The sequence below is a fragment of the Ailuropoda melanoleuca genome, chromosome 5, assembly GCF_002007445.2.
Source record: "Ailuropoda melanoleuca isolate Jingjing chromosome 5, ASM200744v2, whole genome shotgun sequence".
NCBI classification, from domain to species: Eukaryota; Metazoa; Chordata; class Mammalia; order Carnivora; family Ursidae; genus Ailuropoda; species Ailuropoda melanoleuca.
The window spans coordinates 15,442,067-15,469,277 of record NC_048222.1 but is presented as its reverse complement, the minus strand read 5'-3'; the positions used below and the strand labels follow the sequence as shown (position 1 = coordinate 15,469,277).

Below are 27,211 nucleotides of genomic sequence, written 5' to 3'. Positions count from 1 at the left end.
TTTGCAGGGTCTATTCATTTCCGTGTATTGCTGCTTTTGCTGATGGGCATGAGGTATGTTCCTCTCTGGGGGCTGTGAAAGTGGTATATATGGGTCTCAGAGACCCATAGTTAGGTATACATAAATAGGCCAAACTGCTCTCCCTATGAAAAGGGGCTTTTTAGAAAAGGAAGCTTACTTCTTTTAGAGGCCTCAATTCTGAAGCCTTTCTTCGGCTGTCTTCTCTCCTACCATAACTGGGATGCATTACTAATAAGTTTAAGGGTCCTACTGTTAATACCAGATACAGGAATTTTAGGGTTGATACTGTGTTCATGAGATCTATAACAGGAATCTGGCATTATTTTGCCCTATTAATGGGTACCATTATTCATGCCTGTATTGTAAGGAAAGGGGCAATTCTCTTCTTTCCATCCATTTGATGCTTCCCACTTTACCCACAGAAATTGGGGGCCCTCTTTTTGCTAGATACTTCTACCTTGTACTCTATAGTCTCAGGGTGAGCAGTTTCTTTTTACCACCACCTTTGGTTTCTGAAGGAACAAGGTTAACCTACAACATCTCCATGGGGGATAAATTCTTCAAAGGCCTCTGAACCTTGATTCAGCTGAGGTTTCCTGGACCTTGTCTTCAAAATGTCCTAATCAACCATTTCTTTGCTTTGGGTTTAGAGGCTGTTTCTTGGCCTCTGTGAGCTGAGCCTTTAACTCCTGACTATACCACAAGTTTCTTCTCCCTAGAACGGATTTGAGTAGCCTGATTGACTTCTATATCTCTATTCTTTTTTTTCTTTTGGTTATCTGAAGGTTCCAGTATCTGCTTGGTGGTGGATGTTTTGTTTTTTTGTTTGTTTGTGTGGTTTTTGTGTGTGTGTGTGTGTGTGTGTGTGTATTTCTTGGACTTTTAAATTTCCATCAGCTTCAATCAGCGCCCTCAAACTGGCTTCCAGTAACATACATTATAGGTTAAAACCTTCATTCAACAGCTATCTAGCTGTAAAAAAAAGTAGGCACAAATGATAGAAAGATGTCCAAGAAATGCCATTTTCAGAAAAACAAATGGTCTATTTTTTTTTTCATTCTTAAGGTATAAAAACTATTCATATACTTTCTTGTATGTTTAGAAAACATCTGGGAGGATACAAACACATTGTTAATGTCTCTGGAAAGGTAGCTCTGGGAAGCTGAAGACCAGAGAAGGAGAGATTTACTGTCTCTATGAACAGAATACCTTTTGAAGCTTTTTTTTTATTATAAGCACATAGTTATTTTACAGTCAATTAAAATGAAAGTAACTTAATCTTCAAGTCTTACTATATCCATTGGAGTAGAGCTAAGGTAGATGGCAAATAATCACTTATATTTGATAATACCTCCATCTCTTGAAGTTTCCATCCCTATGCAGTATGGATTGTTTCTGCTTCAACATAGGACTATTTTCTCATTAATGCTCTCTGGGGGGGGGGGGGAGAAAGTTTATGGGGATAGAGNGGGTAGAAAGTTTATGTGGATAGAGTCCTCTGACACATTTAAACATTTTTTTTTAATGTTAAGCTAAGGATAGTGGCTGTGTGTGTGCGTGTGTGTGTGTGTTTTCTTCCAGAAATACCTTAGTTATATAAAGTTGAGTCCTTCCTCCTGTTTTGCAGAAGTAAGGCAATAAAGACATCCTCTAATATTAGAGTAGTGTTTTCCCAAGAAAAGCAGAAGCTGTTTTTAGTGGAATAATTTCCCTTTGAACCTTTAACAGGGTATGTGTACAGTTCATCCCAAAATTATATCTTACAGATGAGAAAACCAGAAGATGAAAAACTAGAGAAATTTTGGATTGACTTTAACCTCGGAAGTCGGAGTGTAACTTTTTATATAGACAATACTAAGGTAACTGTGTTTGATTCCTACTTAAACCTAAGTCTTAGAGATTGCTCTTATGCAAGTATGTTATGTGCTCATGAATGTAACTTGTTTTTTTCTAAGAGTGCGCTGTGGGACTCAGTAAGGCTTTTGAAGGACGCAGTGATTAATTTCAACATAAGAGGTAAGATGATCATTCTAAACTACCCCACATTTAGTTCTGATGCTAGAGCAGATTTTGAGGTAGGAGGGAGATGGAATAGTGTGGTGGAACACTGCTCAGGACCAGGATGCAGGGGCACAAGGTTGGGGACTCCTTCACTTTGTGACTTTAGGATTCAATTACTTGCCTGGTTTCTTCTTCTTTCTTTCTTTCTTTCCTTCTTTCATTGTAAAAATAGTTATAGTGACTTAAACTTTAAAACAGTCAATCAGCATATGAACCAGCAATTTCACTTCTAGATAGCAGATTGAAGAGAGAGTAGCATACCAATGTTCATTGCAATATTATTCACAATAGCCAAGAGGCAGAAGTGACACAAATGTCCATCTACGGGTGAATAAAGAAAAGNCAAACTTTAAAACAGTCAATCAGCATATGAACCAGCAATTTCACTTCTAGATAGCAGACTTGAAGAGAGAGTAGCATACCAATGTTCGTTGCAATATTATTCACAATAGCCAAGAGGCAGAAGTGACACAAATGTCCATCTACGGGTGAATAAAGAAAAGTGGTATATATGTGTGATGGAATACTATTCAGCTTTAAAAGGGGACGAAAGTCTGACGCATGCTACAACATGTCTAAACCTTCGGGATATTATGCTAAGTGAATAGGGTAATCAAAACAAATATCATAGGATTCCACTTATGAAGTATCTCTCAAAGTGATAGAGACAGGGACTAGAGTAGTGGTTATCAAGGGCTCTGGAGAAGAGGAAATGGGAAGCTGCTGTTTAATGGGTAGAGTTTTAGATTTGCAAGATAAAGTTCCAGAAATCTGTTATACAACTATATGAATATACTTAATGCTACTGAACTATATATTTAAAAATGGTTCACATGGGAAATGTTTTATGCCGTAACTCAAAAATTGGGAGTAGGGAGGCAGATACTTATAACCAGAACGGGAAAGAATCTCAAGCCGACTCCATGCTGAGCATGGAGCATGACATGGGGCTCAGTATCACCACTGTGAAATCATGACCTGAGCTGAAACCAAGAGTCGGGTGATGCTTAACCCACTGAGCCTTCCCCGAGTTGTTTTTCTGCCTTCTCTCCAGAAGCAGTTAGTGCCCTCTGGGCTCTATCCCAGCCATGCCCAGTGACCTTTAAAACTCCAGACTTTAAGCCCTGCTGGTTGACAGCCATCAGAAAATTCAGCCCTTCTCATTTCCAAGCCAATGGCTTTGGGGAAATGTACTCCTTGTGTGCTCCCCTGTGTACTTTCTCTCTCGCCCTTCATTGAGACCATGGCTCCCTCCCCACCACAATACCAGGGATCCATACTTCCTACCTTCTTCAATGTGACCTCTTCTCTTGCTTTGGTTGTGGAATTTGTTCTGCCCCCTCCTCAAGCTGATTTTTGGGGTATTTAGGATGATTCGATAGTTACCTAGTCATGTTTGTAGGATGAGATAAGCCTAAGGTCGTCCTATTCCACCACCATTTTTTCTCAACAATGTGCATTCATAACATCATTCCTCCGATCCTGGAGGGAAGTACCCAGTGCACCTCCAGGGGCCACACAAGGAGGTCAAGGCAGAGTGCAGACAGAGCAAGTCTTTGTTTTAAAGTCTATTTTGATAGAAGTATTTCTACCCCAGCTTTCTTTTCACATCCATTTGCATGACAAATGCTTTTCCATCCCTTCACTTTTAATCTGCATGCATCTTTAGGTCTGAGATGAGTTTCTTGTAGGCAGCATATAGATGTGTCTTGCTTTTCTTTCTTTTTTTCTTTTTTTTATCCATTCAGTAGCCCTCTTTTGATTGGAGTGTTTAGTCCATTTACATTGAAAGAATTACTGATGGGTATGTATTTATCGCCATTTTGTTACTATTTTATGGTTGTTTATGTAGTTCTTCTGTGTTCCCTTCTCTTGCTCTTTTCTCTCAGTTTGCTGGTTCTTTGGAGTCATATGCTTGGATTCCTTTCTCTTTATTTTTTTTTTAAATAAATCTGTTATTGGTTTTTGATTTGTGGTTACCATGAGGTTTATAAACTTATACAAATAGTAATCTCTACTAAGATGATAGTCACTTACGTTTAAGTCCATTCTTTACTCCTCTACCCCTCATGTTTTAGGTATATGGTATCATACTTAACATCCTTTTATTTTGTGAATCCCTTGACTTATTTTTATAGATATGCTTAATTTTACTGCTTTTGTTTTGCACTTTTCTTACTCATACTTATGGTCTTTCCTTTCCACTCGGTGTCTTTAACATTTCTTGTAGGGCTGGTTTAGTTGTCATGAATTCTTTTCACTTTTGTTTCTGGGAAATTCTTTGTCTCTCATTCTATTCTGAATGATAGTCTTGCTGGATAGTGTTCTTGGTTACAAGATTTTTCTTTTAGCACTTTGAATATATCACGCCACTCCCACTGGCTTGCAAAGTTTCTGCTAAAAAATCAGCTGATAGCCTCATGGGGTTTCCTTTGAATGTAACTTTTCTCTTGCTGCTTATTTTTTTAAAGATTTTTATTCGACAGAGCACACACAGAAGCAGGGAGAGAGACAGAGGGAGAGGGAGAAGCAGGCTCCTGGCTGAGCAGGGAGCCCAGTGCTGGGCTCGATCCCAGGACCCTGGGATGACCACCTGAGCCGAAGGTAGATGCTTAACCAACTGAGCCAAACCAGGCACCCCTCTCTTGCTGCTTTTAAAATTCTCTTTATCACTACTTTTTGCCATTTTAATTATGTATCTTGCTGTAGACCTCCTTGGGTTGATTTTGTTGGTGGTTCTATGCCTCTTTGATCTGGATATCTGTTTCCTTCCCCAGATCAGGGAAATTTTCAGCTGTTATTTCTTCAGATAGATTTTCTGTCTCCTTTTCTCACTCTTCTCCTTCTGGGATTCTTATAATGTGAATGTTACACTTGGTGGTGTTGCTGACTTTCCTTATGTCTATTTTCATTATTTTTCTCTCTTCTGTTCAGCTTGATTGCTTTCCATTACTCTGTCCTCCAGGTCACTGATATATTCTTCTTTTAGTCTACTCTTTATTCCCTCTAGTATACTTTTAATTTCAGTTATTGAGGTCTTCATCTCTGATTGGTTCTCTTTTGTCTTTTTGTTGATGGTCTCACTGAGTTTTTCCACTCTTTTCTCAAATCCAGGGAGTATCTTTGTGACCATTACTTTAAATTTTCTATCAGGAATATTATCTATTTCATTTAGCTTTTGCTGTAATTTTATTCTTTCATATGAGACATAGTCCTCTGCTTGTTTTGTCTAACTCTGTGTTTCTATGTGTTGGGAAAGTCAGCTATGTCTCCTGCTCTTGGAAGTAGTGGCCTTATGAAGAAGAGGCCCTGTAGTGCCCCATCCCCTGGTCATTAGAATCTGACACTTCATGAGTATCCCCCTTATTTGTTGCATGTGTCCTATAGTTGTGGATAAGCCACATTTGCCTTCAGTCCAGTTGTCTGCTATGGCTCTCTTTGCCTGTTGTGGCAGGGTTTGGTCCCTGTGTTTTTAGTGGGCATATCTGGGGCCACATTGAGCTTGAGTTGAGTCAGACCCAGGGGTTTGTGAAATGGCATAGTACCAATGTGCAGGGCATTTTCCCTGTATTGTACCCTGAGAAGCTTTCATTGTTTGGAGGGGGCTGTGGTCAGACTAGATGTCTGCCCCCTTCCCTCACTCCCCACAGTGGGACTGGTACATGGGGTACACTTTCCCTCTCTAGAGCAGGAGTCACTTGGAAGTTCTGGTGGCTCTTGAGGCTGCTTGCACACTGCCAGGCTTGTGATCTCTGTTCAGATGAGCTCCAGCCAAGGGCATATTGGAGTGAGCAGATCCTCAGGAAAACACAGGGGTGGGATGTGTGGTGCCATTGAGTCCGACACACGTTAAAAATTCTATGGTAGGGGTGCCTGGGTGGCTCAGTCGTTAAGCATCTGCCTTCAGCTTGGGTCATGATCCCAGGGTCCTGGGATCGAGCCCTGCATTGGGCTCTCTGCTCCACTGGGAGCCTGCTTCTTCCACTCCCACTCCCCCTGCTTATGTTCCCTCTGTCGCTGGCTGGCTGTCTCTCTGTCAAATAAAAAAAAAAATTCTATAGTAGCTCATTAAAAAGGTAAAAAGTAGATTGATTTTGACATATTGTATTTCACCCAATATATCCTAAATATTGACATTTTAACATGCAATCACTATAAAAACCTGAGATCTTCTGCCTGCCGTGTGTGTGTGTGTGTGTGTGTGTGTGTGTGTGTGTGTGTGAGATGTCCTCACAAAGTGGTGATGTGTTTTATGCTCATAGCACATGTCAGTTTGCACTGGCCATGTTTCAGGTGTTTAGGGGCCGCAGATCCAGACCCATGTGTCTCAATCTTCTTCTCTTCATTCTCCTCATCTTTGATCCTTAGTTTTGCCTGTTCTTTCAGGCAGTTTTCTCTTTTCTCTCCTGCTGCTTGTGACTCAGCTTGTAGTTACTATGGCTTATTGTTGACCTCCTCATGAATTTTGGTCTAAGCTGCTTTCGGAAACCAATTACTATTTGTCAGAGAGCTGATGTCCTGGTAGGAGGCCCTCAAGGAGACTGTTATCTGAGACACAGGTGCCTCTAGGCACACAGGAGCCTCCTCTTCAAGTGGGGTTTATTGAGATGGAGGATTATTCAATTTTTGTATATGGTGGGATAATTTTTATTTTGAACTTTTAAAAGTAAGTGATACCAGCGAATGAGAATGAATGTTTAGTATATTGGAGAGTAAACTATGTGTGTCAGGTGAAAGCTTTGTATTCAAAAAATGCTCCTTACAAATCAGATGAATTCTATAGAAGTCCAAACCATCTCCTTTGCTTTGCTGCTAAGGTGAGTTACTTCCTATCTTTGCAAGATCAGCTACATAATCATATTGTGTATATTTGCCTGTATAAACACAGGCACAAATGTGCATCTAACAAAGATAACGTCAAAGTAACTTTAATATAATTCCTTTTCATCTTATTGCAAAAAAAATCTAAACAGTTGACAAATATCCCCGTGCAGTTATTTATAGAATCCTATAATTTTTCAGTATGTTGATATGCATGTGTATACTTCTGTCTTTTGTTAGAAACGGAAAATATGAAGATCCTCATTATTTGCCTGAAGAAGCCTATTAATATTGGCAACAAAGAAGTGTTGAAAATAGAAATCCATTTTGATTTGCAATTCAATATATCACAAGCTTCCATGGAAGCGTTAGGAGAAGACAAACAGGTGGCAGATTTAGTTCTTCTTGATTACTTGAAAATGTTTTAGTATGTTTCCCTGTCTCTAACTTCCTTGTTGGGTTTTGATGTGAACATTTGCTCAAACAGATAGCTTGATCTTCGGAATGTCATGTAAGAAGAATTGAAAAATCTGGGTGCTAATTCTGGTTCTTTTTATATATTATTGCCTTATGTAGGACACAAAGCCTCTTTCTGCCTTCAAATGCTTTATTCCATTTATTGCAAACAGTTAAATTTTCTAGGATAACATCACCACCTCACCACATTCTTCCAGAGTTTTGAGGATACTTGCCTTGGGCTTCTTAGCATTTCCTTCTCTCCCTCTGGCCCTTGAGGACCAAGGGGAAACACTAGACATAGCATCTCTTGGGGAGTTGTTCTGAAGTTCTATCTCCTGGTGTTATGGTGAAATGTTCACCTCTTCTAGACTCCTCTGGCCTCCAGATCTGACTACAGTGTGTCCTATCTATGTCCAAGAGCACAACACCTTTCTTTATCACAGATGGCAGGCAGAGCAAAGATATTTGTGACAAAAAGACCTAAGATACTGTTGTAGTGGCCATTAGAAGGTTGAATTAAGAGGTCAGAGACCTGAGGGAAGAAGCCTAGGGCATATTTCTTTTTGGCATTAAGCTGTTTATGAAGACATGTTATATTCTACAAAGTGCCCTGCAGCAGAGTTTCCGAAGACTCACCCCCTGAAGAGACCATTTCATGGAGGAGCATGAGAAATAGAGTAGAATCAATCACTTAATAAAAAAAAAATACCTCCTATATCATGTTACCTATGAATTGGCCTAACACTGATGCTAGACTGGCTGACGCCCCAAGAGGGAGGGCCTCCAGCTCCTCACCAAGGGGGTTCTTGGCTTTATGGGAGAACAAATAAAAGAGCAAGCCATGTAGAGAAAAGGACAAAGATTTATTAAGTCTTGAAGTAAAGGAACACCTTCACAAAGTAGTAGTCTCTCCTCCCAGATGAGGAAGCAGACCCAGTCCCCTTCCCCCTTGCCTCTAACAAAGGGTTTTTGTGTGTTTGAAATTACCTAACTGTTTAGGGACAGGCTTTTTACTTTGGGTTTATCATTTACACTTGGCAGTAAGATTCACTTCCTCTAATTCATGTTTGCTGTGTTGTGAGCCTCAAGATTTCCTTAACAAAATTAAGAGTTTACTTGTCTTTAAAGGTCATGTGGATTTTTGGCTTCCATTTCAGATGTTACCCGACCAGACAAGAAGCTCCTCAGAACTTTCTGGTAAATCTGAGAAAGAAGACCCTGACATTCCTAGCGACCGTGAAAGAGAGACAGGTATACTGGGAAATAAAACTACTTACTCTGAATTCCCTTTAAAAATAACGATAAACCCTTACTTGAAAGAGGTCACTGCAAGCCTGTGGTGCGTGAGAGTAGTAAATATACCATTATACTACAGAGAACAAAGTTGCTAGTCACCTTGAATCATTTTCCTTCCCCAATAATACATTGTCTTGTGGGTCATTTGGAAATGACAAAAGAGAAAAAAATGATAGTCGTGGCTTGAGGCAGAAGATGGGGGCATGGAAGGGCCTGGCTATCCACAGAGCTGACCCTGCACAGATCTATTAGAGTCATATCCCAAAGCTGTTTCTCAAAGTGCCCGTAGGTTTTGGACTTGGAAGTTTGATGCAGGGTGTAATTACCAGATCTTACCAATAGATGGCAATGTACCTGCAGTGTGAGGTCCCATGAAGAGCAATTGAAGAATGTGTTCACCATGGTGCATGGTTATTGTTACCACTTTTAATGTTCTTTTCTCTGTGCATAGACCAGAAAGAAGAATCCACCAAGCTGGCGGAGTTAATGAGTGCCAGAGATGACCACTGCCTAATAACTCTCCCCTTAAATGACCAGTCTGAGCCTGTTGTGAGTATGGGATCCTGGGTATAAGAGTCTGAACTGTGTCTACCAGGATGCTGACAGGGGGAAGCCACCTCTCCTGGCTTGTGGTGTATTTTTTTCCCCTAACCAACTATTTTTCTCTCTTTTTGACCATCCTCTCCTTTTAGATCTGTCTTGCCTGATGTGTTTATATGTTCTCTTTCACACAACTTGGCTCTCCCATGGAATGTGTGACTTGGCTGGCTTTGCCTCAGGCCCTCACTTGGGATCTGGAGACCAAGATATAGGGAAAAAAAGTCTAATGTTTAGAGTCAGACCTGGTTTTCACTTACTAGATAGAGGAACTTGGGAAAATTAATGTCACTGAGTCTGAGGCTTGTCCTCTATAAAAAGGAGGTAATAGCTGGTTCAAACTGTAGCCCTCTTAGTTACTATATGTTTTGTTTTTAATCATAACCTACTGCTTAGCATATACAAGTATTCAGTCCTCATTGTCTTATATTTGATTACATGGGTATTATACAGAAGTGTAACGATAGTATTTTTGATACTGACAAATCTCCTGAGGGCAGGTTTATCAATTTTTTGGAAGAGCCAACAGTCATTAATCATTAGTCAAAGAGCCTGATATCTTTGTATTTAGTAGAAATGCTTTTCTTTGGATAAAGTAATTCCAAAAGAATTTTAAAGGAGAGACTTCAAAGGCACCGTAATCATTATTTTTTTCTACAGCAAAAAAATATAGCAGATAGTTCACCTGAAAAACTGAAACTGGATGACCCACAACAAGGTCAGCTTTTAAAAAAAATCTATCCTAAGACTTGAGTGGCATACTTAAATGTTTACTTGAGAAGCTTAACAATTTTCATTTTTAATTTTCATGATTGGAAGTCACTTCAAAACATGAATATTCTTCAGATTTACAAGAACCATCAGTAAAAATTCAAGATCCTGAATTAAATGACAAATCTAGGTATGTGATTTTCAAAATTAATAAACCATGTTGATTGCTATTAATGTGACTAGTTAATGTATAAGTCATCCGTCTCTCTCTTTTCTGCAACTGGCCACACCCCACACAAGGAGAGACCATTGTGTGCAGTTTTCTGTGGACTGATTTGAGTAGTGCTGGGATGTTCTCCTGGCCTATAGATCGCTACTGTTATACCCCTCGTGATACGCTTGGTGATGGATTTCTCCCCAGCCATGAAACATGTATCACCTGGCATTAATTTGCTACTTTTCCATGTAGGCCAATGACGAATGGTTCATAGGACAAGTAATTTCTTATAGCTTTATATAGACAATTAGAATAAAATTGTGCATATTTCAAGTATGCCATTTGAGTTTTGACATATGTCTACACCAAGGACCATCACTACAATCGATATAATGAACCTATCCATCATCTCCAAGATGTTCTTGTCCCCTTTGGAATCCTACTCTCTTGCCCCTTCTGTCTCCCTTACCTGCCTCCTGCAATCACTGATCTGCTTCTTGCCATGATAGGTGAGTTTGCAATTTAAAAAATCTGATATAAATGGAATCAAAGAGCATGTACTCTTTTTTTTCTACCAGCTTCTTTCATTCAACATGATTTTGAGATTTATCCATGTTGTGTGTATCAATAATTCATTCTTCTATATTGCCAAGTAATAGTTCCTTCTTGGATGGACCACAGTTTGTTGACCCAGTCACCTGTTGATGGCCATTTGAGGTCCCAGTTTTTTGTTATAAGTAAAGCATTTGGGATCATATATGTAAGCCTTTATATGGATGTCTATTTTCTCTTGAGTAAATACACAGGAGTGGAATGACTGGATCATTGGTGGTGTATGTTAAACTTCTACGAAACAACAACAACCACCCCTGCCAAAATGTTTTCTAAAGTGGTTAAACCATTTAACATTCCCACCAACAGTCTTTGAGAGTTCTAGTTGCTCACATTCTTGCTAATACTTGGTAATGTTAGTCTTTTTCATCTTAGCCATTCCAGTGGAAGTGTAGTGGTCTTTCATTGCGGTTTTGATTTGCATTTCTGTAATGACTAGTGGTGTTGAACATCTTTGCATGTATTTTCGTTCCATCTTTATCTCCTTTTGGGTAATAGATCTTCAAATCTTTCACTATTAAAATAGATTACTTGCTTGAAGTGTTCTTTATATATTCTATATACAAGTCCTTTATTAGATATGTTTTACATACATTTTCTCCCTGTCTGTGGTTTATTTATTTATTTAAAGATTTTATTTATTTATTTGACAGAGATAGAGACAGCCAGCGAGAGAGGGAACACAAGGAGGGGGAGTGGGAGAGGAAGAGGCAGGCTCATAGCGGAGGAGCCTGATGTGGGGCTCGATCCCATAACGCCGGGATCACGCCCTGAGCCGAAGGCAGACGCTTAATTGCTGTGCCACCCAGGCGCCCCTGTGGTTTTTTATTTATGTGTCTTTTTTAAATCTTTCATGCATAGGTATTGACAAGGCCTGCTGTACATAACTAATACAGCTTATTGTTAGACACCTAATAACCTTTACTAAAATCATTCAATTCCATATACTTTATTCAGTCTTCACCATATCCTTAAGGAATGTATTATTTATACCTCCATTTGCTAAAGGAGGAAAGGAGGACAACAGAACTTAACGACGTATCCCTAGAAGGTGTTGGCTTAACATGGCTTTAAAGAGCAAAAGTTCTTAGTTTTTATTAAGCTCAATTGATTTTTTTTTCCCAATTGATTTCTTTTATACTTTATGCTTTTTTTGGTGATTTGCTTAAGAAATCTTAGGCAAACTCATGATCAGTTTCCCTACATTTTTGTTCCCCTACACTTTCTTCTAGGGGTTTTATAGTTTTAGATCTTATTTCAGTTATAAAGCATTTTATGTTAATTCTTAAAATTGTGTGAAGAAAGCATTTTCCCCCTTTTTCTCTCCCTTCCCTCCCTTCACTTTTCTTTCATATGGCTGTCCAATTATTCCAGATCATTTATTGAAACAATTATTTTCCCCCATTGAGTTTTCCTGGAAACTTTAAAGAAATCAATTGACCATATATGTATAGCTCTATTTCTGAACTGTGTACAGGCATGCCTTGGAGATATTGCAAATTCAGTTCCAGATCACCACAATAAAGGGAGTGTTGCAATAAAGCAAGTCAAATGACTTGGCTTCCCAGTGCATATGGAGGTTGAAATGACATTATACTATAGTCGATTATAAGTCTGTACTAAGTATGCAATAGCATCATGTCTGGACACTCACTGTATGTACTTCAAAAATACTTTTATTGCTTAAAAATGCTATCTGAGCTTTCAATGAACAATCTTTTTGCTGATAGTGGCTCTTGCCTCCATGTTGATGCCTGATGACTGGTCAGAGTGGTGGTTGCTGAAGGTGGGGTGACTGGCAATTTCTTCAGATAAGGCAACAATGAAGTTTGCCACACTGACACTTCCTTTCATGAATAATTTCTCTGAAGCATGAGATGCTCTTTAATAGTTTATTCACAGTAAAACTTCTCTCAAAGTTGAAGTCCGTCCTCTCAAATCCTGCTGCTTTAACTAAGTTTATGTAATACTCTAAATCCTTTTTGACCTCTCAAGAATCTTCATAACATCTTCACCATGAGTAAATTCCATCTCAAGAAACCACTCTTTCAAGTTTTATCGCAAGATTCCAGCAGTTCCGTCCCATCTTCAAGCTCCACTTCTAATTCTCTTGCTCTGTCTACCACATCGGCAGTTAGTTCTCCACTAGAATCTTTAACCCTTCAACGTCATCCATGAGCATTGGAANTTCCAGCAGTTCCGTCCCATCTTCAAGCTCCACTTCTAATTCTCTTGCTGTCTACCACATCGGCAGTTAGTTCTCCACTAGAATCTTTAACCCTTCAACGTCATCCATGAGCATTGGAATCCACTTCTTCCACACTCACGTTAATGTTGATATTTTAACCTCTTCCCACGAATCATGAATGTTCTTACTGACATCTAGAATGGCGAATCCTTTCTAGAAGGTTTTCAACGGACTTTTCCCAGATAGGTCAGAGGAATCAATATTCATGGCAGCCTTAGCCTTATCAAATACGTTCTTTTTTTTTTTTTTTTTTTTTAAAGATTTTTTTTTTTTTTTTCTTCAGAAACAAGCCACGGGAAGGGGAAACAAAAGCGGNGAGTGGGAGAGGAAGAAGCAGGATCATAGCAGAGGAGCCTGATGTGGGGCTCGATCCCAGAATGCCGGGATCACGCCCTGAGCTGAAGGCAGACGCTTACCCGCTGTGCCACCCAGGCACCCCTCAAACACATTCTTAAATAAGACTTAAGTGGAAATGACCCCTTGATCCATGGGCTGAAGAATGGATGTCGTTAGCAGGCCTGAAACAACATTCCTCTTGTTGCTCATCTCCACCAGAGCACTTGGGTGACTAGGTACACAGGCAGTGGGCAGTAATATTTTGAAGGGAGTCTTTTCTTCTGAGTGGCAGGTCTCAACGGTGGGCTTAAAATATTCAGTAAACCACATTGTGAACAGATGTGCTGTCATCCAGGCTTCGTTCCATTTACGGAGCACGAGCAGAGTAGATCTAGCATCCTTCTTCAGGGCTCCGGGATTTTGGAATGGCAAATGAGCGTTGTCTTTAAGTTCAAGTCAGCAGCTGTATTACTCCCTAACAGGAGACTCGGCCTCTCTTTTGAACCCAGGCATTGAGGTTTCCTCTCTAGCTATGAAAGTCCTAGATGGCATCTTCTTCTATTTGAAGGCTGTGTGTCTACATTGGAAATCTGTTTAGTGTAGCCACCTCCAATAACTATTTTAACTCGATCTTCTAGATAACTTGCAGCAGCTTCTGCATCAGCACTTGCGACTTTACCTTACACTTTTATATTAGGGAGATGGTTTTTTCCCTTAAATCTCATGAACCAACTTCTGGTCTGTTCCAACTTTTCTCCTGCAGCTTTCTCAGCTCTCTAAGCCATCATGGCTTAAAGGAGAGTTGTGGCTGATTTGGTCTTCTGTCCAAACCACTAAAACTAAAACTGTCCAAACCACTACTGTAGCTCATCTTGAAATGAGGTAGTGTTGGTCTTCAACTCTGTAAGTTGTCTTGACTATACTTAGTCCTTTGCATCTCCATATAAATTTTATTTTGTTTATTTATTTATTTATTTTTTTTAAAGATTTTATTTATTTATTCGACAGAGATAGATACAGCCAGCGAGAGAGGGAACACAAGCAGGNTTTTATTTTTTTATTTATTTTTTTTTAAAGATTGTATTTATTTATTCGACAGAGATAGATACAGCCAGCGAGAGAGGGAACACAAGCAGGGGGAGTGGGAGAGGAAGAAGCAGGCTCATAGCAGAGGAGCCTGATGTGGGGCTCGATCCCATAACGCCGGGATCACGCCCTGAGCCGAAGGCAGACGCTTAACCGCTGTGCCACCCAGGCGCCCCTCCATATAAATTTTAGAATCAACTTTACAAAAAGTCTTCCAGGTTTTGACTGGGATTGTATTAACCTTATTGGTCATTTGGAGAAGAATTGACGTCATAATAGTGTTTTCATGGTCTCAAGCATGGTGCATCTCTTCATTTCTGGAGGACTTCTTCAATTTCTCTCAGTAATGTTTTATAGTTTTAAATAAATAACTCAGATAAACTTAACAAAAACATACAAAAGTATTTCATATTCTTTGCACTCATATTCTTTAAAAATTTCTATTACTGGTTTCTTATCCTATAGAAGTGCAGTTGATTTGTGTATATTGATCATATATCCTACAACCTTGCTAAACCAACTTAATACTTTTCATATTCCATCTGATAGAATTTTATCGTTATATATGTTTTAAGTACTTAATTTCCAATAAAGTGTAAGCAATAAACAGCTTTTTCTTCTATAGTACATCCCCAGAAACAATTGTGGGCATGATACTTGTTTACTACATAAGTGAACATATTACTTTGACTTTCTCATTGTTCAACGCTCCTGAGGAGCCACATTCGATTTTTTTTTTCTCAGTTTTGCGATATAATTGCCACACAAACCTATAGACGTTTTAGGTATACAGCATAATCACTTGATGTGTGTATATATATTGCAAAATGATTACCATAGTAAGTTTAGTTAACATGAAGCTCCTCATAAAATTACAATTTTTTCCCTTGCAATGAGAACTTTTAGGATCTACTCTTGGCAACATATACCATATGTGTATTACATCCCCAGTATTTATTTATCTTATAACTGGAAGTTTGAACCTTTGACCACTTTCATCCACTTCTGACCACCCCTACCCTCCCAACTTCCACTTCTGGTAACCACAAAATTGATTTTTTTTTTCCTATGAGTTTGGTGCTTTATTTTTTTAATTCAAGTATAATTAACATACAGTGTCATATCAGGCTCGGGAATATAATATAATCATTCAACAATTCTATTCATTTCTTAGTGCTCATCAAGACAAGTGTTCTCTTAACCCCCTTTATCTGTTTCACCCATCTCCTCACCTACTGCTCTTCTGCCAACCACCAGTTCTTTATATTTCAGCATCTGGTTTTGTTTTTTTTGTTTTTTTTTTTTTTTTAAAGATTTATTTATTTATTTGACAGAGAGAGAGACAGCCAGCGAGAGAGGGAACACAAGCAGGGGGAGTGGGAGAGGAAGAAGCAGGCTTCCTGTGGAGGAGCCTGATGTGGGGCTTCGATCCCATAACGCCAGGATCATGCCCTGAGCCGAAGGCAGACGCTTAACCGCTGTGCCACCCAGGCGCCCCTCAGCATCTGGTTTTTGTTGTTGTTGTTTTGGGGGTTTTTTTTGGTTTTGTTTTTTGTCTCCTTTGTTTCTTAAATTCAACATATGAATGAAATCATATGGTATTTGTGTTTCTCTAATTTCACTTAGCATTGTACCTGCTAGGTCCATCCATGTTGTTGCAAATAGCGTCTTTTTTTTTCTTTATGGTACGTAAAATGTACATATACACCACATTTTCCTTATCCATCTATCAATGAGCACTTATGTTGCAGTTTTAAGTTGGGCTTTTAATTCCATATATAAGTAAAAACAAATAGTATTTGTCTTTCTCTGACTTACTTCACTTAACATAATATCCTCAAAGTCCATCTATGTCATTGCACGTTGCAGGATTTGCATTGTTAGGATGAAATAGTATACCACATCTTTATCCAGTCATCTATCAACAGACAAGTTGTTTCCATACCTTGGCTATTGTAAATAACACTATAATAAACATAAGGATGCAGATATCTCTTCCACAGTGATTTAGTTCCCTTTGGATATGTACCCAGAAGTAGAATTGCTGATTCATAGGGTAGTTCTATCTAAAAATTTTTGAGGAACCTCTGTACTAGCTATTTTACCTTCCATACTGGCTGTACAATTTATGTTTCTGCTAATACTGCTCCGGGGTTTTCTTTCTTTCCACATCCTCACCAACACTTGTGCTCTCCTGTCTTTTTGATAGGAATTCTAACAGGTATGAAGTAATACTTCGTTGTGGTTTTGATTTTTATCTCCCTGATTAGTGATGCTTTGCATGTATATATTAGCCATGTGATTATCTTCTTTGGGAAAAAAACCTTCAGATCCCCCACATATATTTAAATCAGGTTGCTTGGTTTTTTGCAAAGGAGTTGTAGGAGTTCTTTTTATATTTGGTATTAACCCTTACCAGGGTATGATGTGCAAATACTTCCTCCCTTTCTGTAATTTGCATTTTTATTCTGTTAATTGTTTCTTTTGCTGTGCTGAAGCTTTTTAGTGTGATGTAGTCCCAGTTTTTTAGTTTTTGCTTTTGCTTTTGATGTTACATATAAAAAATTGTTGCCAGGACCAATGTCAAGAAGCTTTTTCCCTGTGCTTCCCCCCACCCCAGATTTGTGGTCTCAAGTCTTATGTTTAAATCTTTAATACATTTGAATTAATTGTGAGTATTGTACCAGAGGAGTCCCATTTAAGTCTTTTGCATGTGGTTATCCAATTTCCCTGCATCATTTATTGAGAAGACTATTTCCCCATCGAGTGTTCCTGGCTCCCTTGTTAAATATTAGTTGACCAAATATGTCAGAATTACCTCTGGTAATATTCTTCTGAAAGCTATTTTGTATGACATTAATATGGCCACTACTGCTTTCTTTTTCTGGTTTAAGTATGGCATATCTTTTCCCATTATTTTACTTTTAGCCTTTTTGGGTCTGTATATTTAAGGTGGGTTTATTATAGGCAGCATTGGTTTTGCTTTGCTATTTACCTGAATATGATAGTCTGTGTTCTTATTGGGATATTTAGACCATTTATATTTTATATGATATGGTTGCATTTATATCATATTGTGCTATTTGTTTTTGATTTGTTGTGTCTTTTGCTTTGTTTTGTTCCACTTTTTTTTTTCTGTTGTGTTTTGGATAAATGGAATATATTTTATGGCTCCATTTTCTCCTTTGTCAGTTTTTTTGGTATAACTTTTCTTTTTTTAGTGGTTACTTTATGATATATATAATATACACACACATATATAATATACACACATATATATAATATACACACACATATAACATACACAAATATATATAATATACACACACACACGTGTGTGTGTGTGTGTGTGTGTGTGGTGTGTTTAACTTACCACCCATAACCTTCAGATAACATTATATTGGTTTACACATAAGCCCTTAAACACAACTCCAGGTTTTTCCTACTTTTATCATACAAATTACTTTTATGTTATAAACCTCTAATTATTGCTGTTTAAAATAATTCTAATTTTAAAACACTTTAAAAATAAGAAAACTTACTTTATGTTTTATCACATACTTACCATTTCTCCTGCTCTTCATTCCTTTGTATAGACAGAAGTTTTCATCTGGTATCATTTTCCTTTGCTTGAAAGTCTTTAATATTCTTGTTCAGGTCTCTTAGTGATTAGTTCTTACAACTATTACGTGTTTGATACTGGGTATAAAATTTCTAGGCTAACAGTTTTTTATTTCAGTAATTTAAATATCTTGCTTCATTGTCTTCTCACTTCATTGTTTCTGGTGAGAAGTCTGTTGTATTTCTTATATTCCCTTATATGTAAGGTGACTTTTTTTCCCTGAGAGTGCTTTTCAGACTTTCTCCTTATTAATAATTTTAAGCAATTTAATTGTGACATGATCTGGTATAGGGTTGTTTTTTTTTTAATGTTGAGCTTAGGGGTTGTTAAGCTTCTTGGTATGTTGGTTTATAGACTTTTATTAAATATAGAAAATTTCAGGGGTGCCTGCGTGACTCAGTAGGTTAAGTGTCTGCCTTCAGCTTAGGTCATGATGCTGGCCAGGGTCCTGGGATGAGGCCCCCACATTGGGCTACCTATACAGCAGAGAACCTGTTTCTCCCTCTCCCTCTGCCTCTCCCTGCTGTGTGTGTGTGCACTCTCTGACACATAAATAAATGAAATATTTTTTAAAAAGAAAAAAATTTTCAGTCATTATTTCTTTAAAGATTTAGCCTTTCTTTTTTCCCCTCCAAGTTCTCCAATTATACATATATTAGGCTATATCACACAGCTTACTGATGAATTGACCTTTTTCCTGTTTCATTTTTGTTTTTATTGCCATATCTTCAAGTTTACTAATCTTCTGTAGTATCCAACTGTTCTTAATCCCATTCAGTGTACTTGTCATCTCAGAAATTGTTTTTCATCTCTAGAAGTTTTTTGAGGTTTTTAACATCTACTTAACAACTTCAAGCTATCCTCAACTTTCTTCAATTTATAACAGTTATAATAATCATGTTCCATAATATACTTGTCTGCTAGTATATCTCTTGTGACATTTTTAAGTAGATTTCAATCAATTGATTTTCCTTCTCATGATGCATTTTTTCCCTGCTCTTTTGCATGCCTAGTAATTTTTGATGATAGAATTCGTGAGTTTCTACCTGGTTGGTAATTGGATATTTGTGTATTTCAGTAAATTCCTTGTACTTTATTCTGAGATGCGGCTTAGTTATTTTAAAGCCAAATGATCCTTTTTGAGGTTTGCTTTTAAGCCTTCTTAGGTGAGAGTAAATTAGCCTTTAATTTAGGAATAATTTTTCCCTACCCCTGATTTCAATATGCTTGTGAATACTATACCCAATGTTCCATGAGTTAAAAAGGTTTCTCTGTGGCTAATAAAAACCCAAACTATTCCCAGTCTTTTGAGTTCTGAGGATTATCTCTGTCTTTCCTTGAAATAGTTCTTTCCCCAGCCTCAGGTAGCCTTATATGCATGATTGGTACTTCTATTATTAGGGTTCTCCAGGAAAATGGAATCAATACAATAAATATATAGGAAGATTTACTGCGAGGAATTGGCTCACATGATTATGAAAGTTGAGAAGTCTCACATCTGCCATCTGGAGACCCCGGAAAGTCAGTGATGTAATTGCGATTACAAGAGTCCAAAGGAAGTCTGAGAACCATGTAAATGGTTGCTCACTAAACTTATTTTACTAATGGGTCATGACTTGTAGTTTAGAAAAATTGTAGCTTAAAATCCCTAATATAGGCAGTAAATTGAAGGGGTTTGCAGATAGGGCAAAAGGCAATAAAACTGATTGACTGTAGACATTATCCAGGCAAGAGATAATGGTAATTCTATTCAAGAGTTTCTGGAGGAAGAATGGATTCACTGGCAGACAGAGTGGATATGGTGGTGTGAGGGAGGAGGTGGACACTGTGTAAACCCCTAAGATACTTAGCTTGGCTAACTGAATAATTAGGGAATGTGGGAAGGTTCAGGTTTCAGGAAGATTTGTAAGTGTTGAATGTAGGTGCTAGGCTGTGTTAGCCATGTTTGGGGGCTTAAGGGAAAGATCTGGATTAGAGTTAGAAACTCAAATGACACAGTATCTAGATGTTTTAGGCATCATCATTGCACTTGATTTGATAACTATTCCTTTTAAAGTATGGTGCTCATTACTGAACCCTATATTCTAAGCATGTTCTGGTTAAAGCAATTGGCTATTAATTTTTTGGCTTTGTTTTCTGCCTTTCTAGCCAACTAAAATTGTACTGTATAAGATATTTATATTAACATCTCTGCTTTTTCTTCAACTTGCCTTTTTGAATTCTGATTTTTCCTATCAGCTTTCTCTTTCAGGCTCTTATTTGATAGTATGACAGCTTGGCCTTTTAGAATTTTATTCAAAATATGAATAGGTCTTTGACCTTATTTCATTCAAACTTAACTGCTTTACCACTTGGCTTTAAAAATAATCTTGTAAAGCATAGGGTGTAGTTCTTTTTGTATTTTTTTATCTGGTTTTTTTACCAGGGTAATGCTTGCCTTGTAGAGTGAATTTAGAATCTTTCATTCCTCTTTTATTTTTGGGAGTAGTTTGAGAAAAATCAGTATTATCTGAAATTTAAATGTTGGTAGAATTCACCTGTGAAGCCATCTGGTCCCAGATTTTTGTTTGTTGGGAGTGGGATTTTTTTTTTTTATTACTGATTTAATTTCTTTGCTAGTAATTAGTCTGTTCAAATTTTCAGTTTCTTCCTGATTCAGTTTTAGGTTATATGTTTCTAGGAAATTGTCCATTGTCCAATTTGTTGGCATATGATTTTTCATAATATTCTCTTATAGTTCTTTGTATTCTTTTAAAACAGGCTTTTATTTAGAAGATTTATGTTCAAAATCTGGCTATATGACTAACTTGTTGAGTAATCTTGTTTATTTCATTTGATTATTTTAATTTAAAGATTTTAGCATGAGAGAGAGAGCACGCATGCATGTGCTCATGAGCAAGCATGAATGGGGAGAGGGGAAGGGGGAGAAGCAGACTCCCCGCTGAGCAGGGAGCCCACCAAGGGGCTTGATCCCAGGACCCTGAGATCATGACCTGAGCCGAAGGCAGACACTTAACTGACTGAGCCATCCAGGTGCCCCAAGCCTTTGTATTTCTGTGGTGTTATTTCTTAATTTCTGATTATTTGAATTCTGCTTTGATAAGTCTGGGCTAAAGGTTTATCAATTTTGTTGATCTTCTCAAAGAATCAGCTCCTGGTTTCATTAACCTGTTCTATTGGAAGATTTTTTTTTTTCTGTCTCTATCTCATTTATTTCTGCTTTAATCTTTATTATATCCTTTCTTCTATTGGCTTGGGCTTTGTTTTCCTTTTATTAGCTCCCTTAGGTACAAGGTTAGATTGTTTGAGATTTTTCTTGCTTTTTGAGGTAGGCCTATCTTGCTATAAAATCTTCACCCTTGGACGGCTTTTTCTGCATCCCAAAGATTTTGGACTATTGTGTTTTCATGTTCATTTGTCTCCACGTAATTTTTTTATTTCCTTTGATTTCTCAGTTGATGCATTCATTATTTAGTGGCTTATTTAGCCTTCATGTATTAGTATTCTTTCCAGATTTTTGCTTAACATGTGATCTATTATGGAGAATGTTCTATGTGCACTTGAAAAGGTATAGTCCACTGTTTTAGGATAGAATGTTCTGAATATATCTGTTAGATTGATCTGCTCCAATGTGTCATTCAAAGCTATTTCCTTGTTGGCTTTCTGTCTGGATGATCTATCCATTGACATTAGTGGTGTGGTAAAGTCCCCTACTCTTAATCATAACTTCTGTCTTCATTATGTTTGATATTAGCTGCTTTATGTGTTTGGATGCTCCTGTGTTGGGTGCATAAATATTTACAATTATTATAGCTTCCTGGTGGATTGTTTCCTTTATCATCAAGTAGTGTCCTTTTTTTTCCTCTTGTTATAGCCTGTTTTATAGTCTATTTTGTCTGAAATGAGTATTGCTACCTCAGCTTTGTTTTCACTTCCATTTGCATAAGGTTTTTCCATCCTTTCGCTTTCATTTTGCATGTGTCTTTAGGTCTGAAGTGAGTCTCTTATAGGCAACATATGAATGGATCTTATTTTATCCATTCAGTTACCCTATGTCTTTTTATTGGAACATTTATTCCATTTATACTCAAAGTAATTATTGATAATTGTTGATAAAATGTACTCATTGCCATTTTACTTATTTTGTGGATGCTTTGTAGTTCTTTGTTCTTTCTCTTCTTTTGTGGTTTGATGGCTTTCTTTAGTGATATGCTTGGATTCCTTTCTCTTTATTTTTGGTATATCACAGGTTTTTGATTTGTAGTTACCATTAGGTTTGTATATAACATCCTATGCAAAGAGTCTATATTAAGTTAATAGCCACTTAAGTTTTAACCCATTCTAAAAGTACTAAATTTTTACCCCCTCCCCCTGGACTTTTTTTAAAGATTTATTTGAAAGGGGGTGAGGGGCAGAGGGTGAGAATCTTCAAGCAGACTCCCCACTGAGCGTGCAGCCCATCATGGGGCTTGATCTCACTACCCACGAAATCATGACCTGAACCAAAGCCAAGAGTTGAATGCTGAGCCAACTGAGCCACCCAGGTGCCCCTACACCCTCCCCCTGTTTTATGTATATGATGTCATACTTGACGTGTTTTTGTTTTGTGATTCCTGGATCAATTTTTTTAAGTATAATTGATATTACTGCCTTTGTGCTTAACCTCTGTGCTGGTTTTATAAGTGATGAACCTACTATTTTTATTATTTTGCATTTACCTGTGAAAACTTTTCCTTTCCTAATTTACTTACCCGATTATGGCCTTTTCTTTCCACTCAAAAAAATTCCCTTTAATGGTTCTTGTAAGTCTTGTTTAGTGGTGTTGAGCTCCTTAACTTTTGTTTGGGAAATACTTTATCTCTCCTATTCTGAATGGTAGTCTTGCTGAATAGAGTATTCTTGACTGTAAGTTTTCTCCTTTCAGCACTTTGAACATATCATGCCACTCTCCTCTGGCCTGAAGATTGTCTGCTGAAAAATCAGCTGATAGCTTTATGGTATTTCTTTTTTATGTAACTGTTTTCTGTTCTCTTGCTCCTTTAAAAATTCTATCACTGCTTTTTGTCATTTTAATTATTATGGCTTGGTGTGGGCCTTCCCGGGTTGATTTTGCTGGTGTTTCTCTGTGCCCCTTGGATCTAGATTTGTTTCCTTCCCCAAAGTAGGGAAGTTTTCAGCTATGATTTCTTCAGATAAATTTTCTGCCCCCCTTTACCTCTTCTCCTCCTGAGATCCCTATAATGCAACTGTTATTTAGCTTGATGATGTCTGAGTTCCCTTCACCTATTCTCATTTTTTATTTTTCTTTGTTGTTCAGCTTGATTGTTTTCCATTACTGTCTTCCAGCTCACTGATCTGTTCTCTCTAGTCAACTATTCCATCTAGTGTATTTTAATTTCAGTTGAGTTGTTTATCTCTGACTGGTTCCTTTTATATTTTCTCTTTGTTGGAGGTTTCTTCGAGGTCCTCTACTCTTTTCTCAAGTCCAATAAGTATCTTTATGATCATTACTTTGAATTCTTTATCAAGCATATTGGTTATCTCTGCTTCATTTAGTTCTTTTGCTGTGATTTTTGTCCTCTTCTTTCATTTGTGACCTATTCCTCTGTCTCCTCATTTTGTCTACTTTTCTATATCTGTTTCTGTGTTAGTCAGCTGTGTCTCCTGCTCTTGAAAGTAGTGGCCTTATGAAGAAGTCTTATAATGCAATGTCTCCTATTCACTAGAATCAGACACCTTAGGGATGTCTATGTGTGTCATGTGTACCCTACCAGTGTTGCTGAGCCATGTTTATCTTCAGTCAGCTACAATGGCTCACTTTGCCTTTTGTGTATAGTGTTTGGTCCCTGTGCTGCTAAGGGCCAGTGTTGGGCTTGTAGTTGGGTCAGACCAGGTACCTGCCCTCAGACCATCTCCTGGGCCTGCAGTTGCACTGAATTGCAGAGCACTCTCTCTATGTTGTCCCCTGAGAGGCTTTTGTTGGTGGGCAGGGTCTGCAGTCAGAACAGATGTCTGCCCCAGTACATCTGTTAGGGTTGCAGTGACCACAAAACTATAAGGCTCTATCTTTGTGTTGCCCCTGTGAGGTTTTTATTGGAGGACTGTGCCAGCAGTCAGATCAGATGTCTGCCCCCAGCCCACCTCTGGGACTGCAGCAAAAGTGGTGTGTATTGTTATCTTCCTGTTTTCCTCAGAGCAAGAGTCACTTTGGAGTGGTGTTGGTCACTGTTGGGGCTGCTTGCAGAATGAGATGTATCGGGCATTGCTTTGAGGAACTCCTGCCAAGGGTGGGGGTATAGGTTTGATGGGGTGAATGGATCCACAAGAGAATGTAGGGGTGGGGTCCATGATGTTAGCAAGTTAGATGCTTGCAGGTGTCCAGGTATCTAGGCTGGGGAGGAGGGAGAGGAATGGTACCAATCACCTCTTCTGTTCTTGGAGAAATATCCTAAAGATACCTGCTCTTCCAGTGCACATTCTGAAATTAGTAAATTTTCCTATCTACCCCACGTGCCATTCAAATTGCTGCTTCTATGCTGTATCTTGGAGGGATTGTAGGTTATACTGGGGTTTTTAATGGTGGGGACTCAGTTTCCTATCACACCCTGTCCCCAGCCTTCCCAAAGCCAAGCCCACTGATTTTGAGTACCCAGAATTAAATGCCACTAATTGTAAAAACTCGCAGAGGTAAGCCCAACTAGTTTTCATAGCCAAATGTTACGGGGACTCCTCTTCCCTGTGCAAGTCCCCCATGCCTGGGGTGCCTGGGGTGGAGTCTACTTCTCTCCCTTCTCCATCCTTGTGGTACCCTTGATGGGAGTTTCGTTCCTGATATTCCCACTATGCCCTTCTCACTGTTTTTGATGTGGCCTGCTCTCTATGATTAACCACACACAGTCTGTTCTGTCAGTCTTTGGGTCACTTTCGGGTTAGTTGCACTGATGTGGCTGTTATCTAGGTGCTTTCGTGGAATGAAGTGAGCTTAGGATCCCCCTATTCCACCATCTTCCCCTGCATTTGGTCTTCATGAACTTACTAGTTTCATTAAAATCCATTGGTCTGTCTTGCAATTTGAATCAATCTTTTACAAATGCATGGTTTTGTGACCTCATTCATTAGTTGGTTATAAAATCTTGAGTTATGCAGCTTTTAAAAATGTTGATGCATTTTATTACCCAACATAAAAAAATCACATTAATACCCCCATTAATTTCGTCAGAAATGCCTCAAGTATTGGGCAGTGTTGCGTTGGCAGATCTGAATTTTTCAAATTCAGATTTTCACTGAAAAGCTTGAATTTTATCCTTGGCAAAATATGTTGTCAGTTCTGTTAGGCTTACTTCATTTGTTTTTGAGAAAATCTCTGCCATCAACTGTCAGTTATTCTTTCACCTAAAGTTAGTGTTTCATGGGGGAAAAAAGTACTAGTCCGTCTCATGACTCAAATGATCACAGAAGTCCTTTTCCTTGAAACAACCTTTGTACTTACATGTGTAACGGAAGTGCTCTATGTGTCTTTCCCATTTAATCCCACAGAATATAGAGACAGTTGCTCAAGGTTTGAGATTTAATGAAGGTGGTAATTTTTACTGCTTTTCCAAGGTATTCTTAAGTGAAACTGGATTGTTGTGTTGTTTTTTTTTTCCTTGCAGGTGTGAGATGGTAAAACAGCCAATGACTGCTAGTACAGGTTGATGCCACTAGCATGATCCACGTTAAGGCATCATGAGTTTTATCCATATTGGTTTTGCACCAACAGAGTAAATGCCAACACAGTGAAAAGTGCAAATAAAGTCTTCTGAAGTTGTTTCTGACTTTGTGAACTTCTGGATGGATGTTGAGGGTCCCCAGAAACCTATACTAGATATTAAGCTTAACTTATACAAGATTTTCTTCTTGTAGAGGGGAAAATCAGGTAATAAAAAATGCCTGGGTGCTAAAATCAAAATAAAGCAGGGTTTCGTGACAGAGGGGCTTTCTTACCTTGGGTGGTCATTAAAGACTCCTCTGAGAAGGTAACATTTAAGGTGAAACCTAAGAGCAAATAGAACAGGACAGCTGGCTCAGGCTCCGAAGCGGAAATGGCTAAGGAACAGAAAAAGGACCACGTTGTTAAGCATAGTGAGTGAAAGGGACTTGGTGTGAGGGAAGGTCAGCGAGATAGTCAATGTCCACACTAGATTGGCCTTAGAAACCAAGGTAAAGAGCTGGCTTTTATTCTAAGTTTGATGAAGACTTGGAGGGGATTGAGCCAAGGTGAAAGGGGACAGCCACCTTGTACTGCCCCCAGGAGATGCGTCTTCCCCTCTTCCAATTCCTTTCTTCGCAGATGACTATATCTAGTTTTGAAATTGTAACTGCTGACTGTAAAGTTGTGAATGTAAGTGGAAAAATCCCAAAAGATTGCATATGGCATGATACTCTTTATAAAATAAAAATAACTTCTAAAACACTATAGTCGTGAGAACTATATAAAAAGGAAACCAAGGGGATAATAAATTAAGAATAGTGATGACCTCAGATAAGGGAGTCAGGAGGACCAGTTCAGGGAAGGCCACACAGAGATGTAGGTCCTTGTCAGAGCTCAAGTTCTGATGTTGTGTGGTGGTTTCTTGGTGTTTTACCTTATTAAGAACAAAAGAATGAATGAAAGTAGGCTGGCCATGAATGGGTCAATAATAAGAGTCTACCAGGATCTTGACAGGATCATGACTGACCCAAATTTATGCACTTGGGGTTTAATATAAAAAGGAAAAAAGAGTGGAAGAAACAAATCTAACATCTTTTTAATTTCTTTACAAACCAAAATACAACNGGTTATAAAATCTTGAGTTATGCAGCTTTTAAAAATGTTGATGCATTTTATTACCCAACATAAAAAAATCACATTAATACCCCCATTAATTTCGTCAGAAATGCCTCAAGTATTGGGCAGTGTTGCGTTGGCAGATCTGAATTTTTCAAATTCAGATTTTCACTGAAAAGCTTGAATTTTATCCTTGGCAAAATATGTTGTCAGTTCTGTTAGGCTTACTTCATTTGTTTTTGAGAAAATCTCTGCCATCAACTGTCAGTTATTCTTTCACCTAAAGTTAGTGTTTCATGGGGGAAAAAAGTACTAGTC

General features: G+C 38.2%; 1 protein-coding gene across 1 annotated transcript in view; it reads left to right on the top strand.

Moving 5' to 3' along the window:
* SYCP2L (synaptonemal complex protein 2 like) overlaps window positions 1-27,211 on the top strand; it is a 116,303-nt gene that overhangs the window by 21,248 nt on the left and 67,844 nt on the right. The window contains exons 8-15 of the mRNA XM_034660321.1: window positions 8-53; window positions 1,788-1,880; window positions 1,977-2,037; window positions 7,144-7,289; window positions 8,520-8,613; window positions 9,110-9,207; window positions 9,916-9,973; window positions 10,075-10,156. Of these exons, the coding sequence (XP_034516212.1) occupies window positions 8-53; window positions 1,788-1,880; window positions 1,977-2,037; window positions 7,144-7,289; window positions 8,520-8,613; window positions 9,110-9,207; window positions 9,916-9,973; window positions 10,075-10,156 (678 nt within the window). The remainder of the gene's footprint in view (window positions 1-7; window positions 54-1,787; window positions 1,881-1,976; window positions 2,038-7,143; window positions 7,290-8,519; window positions 8,614-9,109; window positions 9,208-9,915; window positions 9,974-10,074; window positions 10,157-27,211) is intronic.